The 3,325-nt window shown below is 52.5% G+C and overlaps 1 protein-coding gene across 1 annotated transcript in view; it reads right to left on the reverse strand.

Moving 5' to 3' along the window:
- Positions 1-3,325, reverse strand: part of Fbxw8 (F-box and WD repeat domain containing 8) — a 91,321-nt gene that overhangs the window by 30,948 nt on the left and 57,048 nt on the right. Inside the window, exon 7 of the mRNA XM_028765468.1 lies at positions 1,702-1,908. Within this exon, the coding sequence (XP_028621301.1) occupies positions 1,702-1,908 (207 nt within the window). The remainder of the gene's footprint in view (positions 1-1,701; positions 1,909-3,325) is intronic.

The following is a 3,325-nucleotide window of genomic DNA, read 5'->3' on the forward strand; positions in this document are numbered from 1 at the left end:
TGAACTAGGGTACATCTCTCGCTAGTGTGAACTAGGACACATCTCTCACTACTGTGAAAGAGAACACATCTCTCACTAATGTGAGCGAAGACCACGTCTCACACAAATATGAGCGAGGACACATCTCTTCCACAGAGCTGAGGGCACTCATTAGCCCAAGCTTATTAGCAGGTACTGTCAGGAACTGTTTCACCGAAGCAGGAACAGGAAGAGGCTGGAGACAGCATCCAAGAGCATATGCTGCTCTTGCAAAGGACCCAGGCTCAGTTCCCAGCTCCAAAGATGACAGCTCACAACCACCTGTATGTAACTCCAGTTCCAGGAGATCCAAAGCCCTCTCTGTCCTCAGGGGCACAAGGTATGCATGTGGTACACACAGAAATACATGTAGATAAATGACTCACACACATAAAACACAAGATACTAATCTAAAAGAGGTTTTGTTTTAAGGAGAAAGAGAAATAAAGGAAGGCTGAGGAACTTCTGTGAGGTCACACAGGGTCACGGGAACTGGGCGGGGCAGTGTAAGTACAGAGCCTGCCTCTCCAGTTCCTGGCACCACTCTGTAGGAAAGGCAGCTCCTTCCTAGAAGACCTCAACAGCCAATGGGGTCAAGAGCAGGCAAACCGGAAAGAACCTAAAGCCAAGCGAACGCCTTCCTTCTCTGCTGATCCCACCTGAAAGGGGTGTGTCCTGGAAATGAGCTTTCAGACTGAGGACTTGGCCTGCCGTCAGGAAGGCAGAGGTTTGCAGTGATAAGACAGCCATCAGCCAAGGGCTAACAAGAACACTGTGCTCCTGTCCTGTCATGTGCGAGTGCTTGAGTGCCTGCTGACGACAGCAGAAACCAGGACGGAAACCTTTCAGTTTACTTCCTACTTTTATTACATTACTGTGTGTATGCACGTGTGAATAGTGGCGGAGCACACGTACCAGACACGTGGAGCTCGGAAGATGGTCATCAGGCTTGTGCTGCAGCCATGGTTACCTGCTGAGCTGTTTCACCAGCATCGCCTCAAGTGTGGTTCAGCAGTGACAACCTACACATCCATGTATCTCCTAATGCCAGACTGCACAAGGAGCAGTGTGGTGGAGCAAGCCTGAGATAGCCTGAGATAGCCTGAACAGTGAGGGTGGCCCAATACACACCCACCAGGGAGAATGCTGGCCACACAGCCTAGGAGCTCTAAGCACAGCTGGAACTCTAGGCCAGGGAGCTGGGGACGTGAGAGATGAAACACTCCCTAAGGTACACGCTAGGAAAACACTAAGCATGGAACACTCACATACCATGACCCTACATCTGCAAAGAGCTGTCCTTAGTCTAAAGATGCATCTCTGTCTGTCTGTCTGTCTGTCATCCTCATGGACACCTGTGTGCAGTGGAGGAGGATCCCATCTCATACTCCACGTCATGGCTTGGAGGTTTCTGCCACACTCACACACTGCCCTGACCCAGCTGAAAACAAGAGCATCCCGAGTGTTAGCACACTGCTTGTGTGGTGGTGCACATGGTCATGGCTCCTCCCACTACACTGTGAGTTCAAGGCCAGCCTGGGATATGTGAGACCCTGTATGAAATAACCAAACCAAACCAAACCAAACCAAACCAAACCAAACCAGAAAGAGCTTCAGTTTTCAGCCATCTTACAAAGCAAGCCCACGCCTCCTTGGTAATGCGTACAGGCCACGGTTCCATACCTTGTTTCCTTCATACACCCATCCCAGACTCTTCACTCCAAAGGCAACTTGGCTGGCTGAGACATCCAGACATGTGGCAGGCTGGCCATATACATAATGAAGGGTTCTGGCTGAGTCCTCGGCCTTCAGCAGGTACACCAGGTCCCCAGCAGTGGCTATTGCCACAGGGTACCTCCCAGCATTCGGAACTATCTCAAGGTAGTCAACCTGTGGAGAAAGGAGTTGTTTGGTCACCCTGACTTAGTCTGCACAGTCAAGAAACAGCTGAGCACAGGGACTATTGACAGGGATGGATATGGCTCCTGCCCAATGAAAAGAGGCCTCAAGCAGTGAAAACAAAGTGCCCTCTGAGAAGGGAGACCAAGTCCAGGGGATACCATTTTCCACCTGACTCAGCATGAGGTTCAGGAGGCCTGAGGTGAACAGGAGCTGGGATCCAGTCCAACTCCTCCAAGGAAAGGACGGAAGCACCAGTGCTTACAGACACCTGCAGGGTGCAGGCTTGTGCATGATATCACGAAGGGCCACTCCTGTCAACGTACAGATAGAGCACAGCTACGCTACCACAGGAGAGAGCCTCAAGTCTTCCTTATGATCTGAATGGGATCACTGTGGGAGGCCCTGGGGCAGGGGAGCAGAGTCCCAGTGGGCTGCCCCGTCAAGGGGGAATCAGGGGAGCAGAGTTCCAGTGGGCTGCCCCCTTCAAGAGGGAATCAGTAGCAGAGTCCCAGTGGGCTACCCCTTTCAAGATGGAATCAGGGGAGCAGAGTCCCAGTGGGCTACCCCTTTCAAGGGGGAATCAGGGGAGCAGAGTCCCAGTGGGCTGCCCCCATGAAGGGGGAACCAGGCTGGGGGATGGAAAGCCCATTTCCAGTTGTTGGTCTTATCGGGTCTGTTAAATCCTGAACATGGCAGTGTTTAGAGCTATCTTTACTTGTTTTGTTGTTTTACCAGACACAGAAACAGTAAAACTGCCCCAGTTTCAATGAACAGAGACATTTGTCAAGTATGTGTGAGCATCAGAATGCACACCACAAGAGCTAAACTGTCTGTTCTCAGCTCTCTCCTGCCTACCTGTCAGGCAGTGACCCTGCACCCGTGCCATGTGACCATCTGAGGATCGAGAGCAGCACAAACCACACTCTTGTCATACTTTCTCTGACTGCATGGGGAGCAGGGGCGGGGAGCACACTCTAGGAGTGATCCGCTTCCCCCAGAGCAGAGCACGCCATGCTGCACCTGCTCAGTAATCACAGAGAGCGTGGATGCTGCAGGTGAGCCACTGCGGAGTTATGAAAATCCACGGTGTAGGGGACAGCGCCACGATGACAAGATGCCAGAGGCACTCAAAGCCCAGGTTCTGCAGGCTGCACCAGGGAGCTGAGCACAAGCAAACATCCGGGGCCTCTGCTAATCCTAGGCCCAAATCGTGCTGAGCAGCCCAGCATCTTGGGCTGTGGGTCCATCACAAAGGCCAGCTGCTCCAAGCTAACACTGTAGCCCCAGGAACATTGCCACAGTTATTCAGGAAACACAGCTAGAGAACAACGATGGTCCAGCTCCATGGGCCAGGGGGACTGATCCAGGGATGCACAGCACACACTGTGGTAACTTGGTACCCGGG

The sequence above is a fragment of the Grammomys surdaster genome, unplaced genomic scaffold (assembly GCF_004785775.1).
Source record: "Grammomys surdaster isolate TR1022 unplaced genomic scaffold, NIH_TR_1.0 164, whole genome shotgun sequence".
Classification (NCBI taxonomy): Eukaryota; Metazoa; Chordata; class Mammalia; order Rodentia; family Muridae; genus Grammomys; species Grammomys surdaster.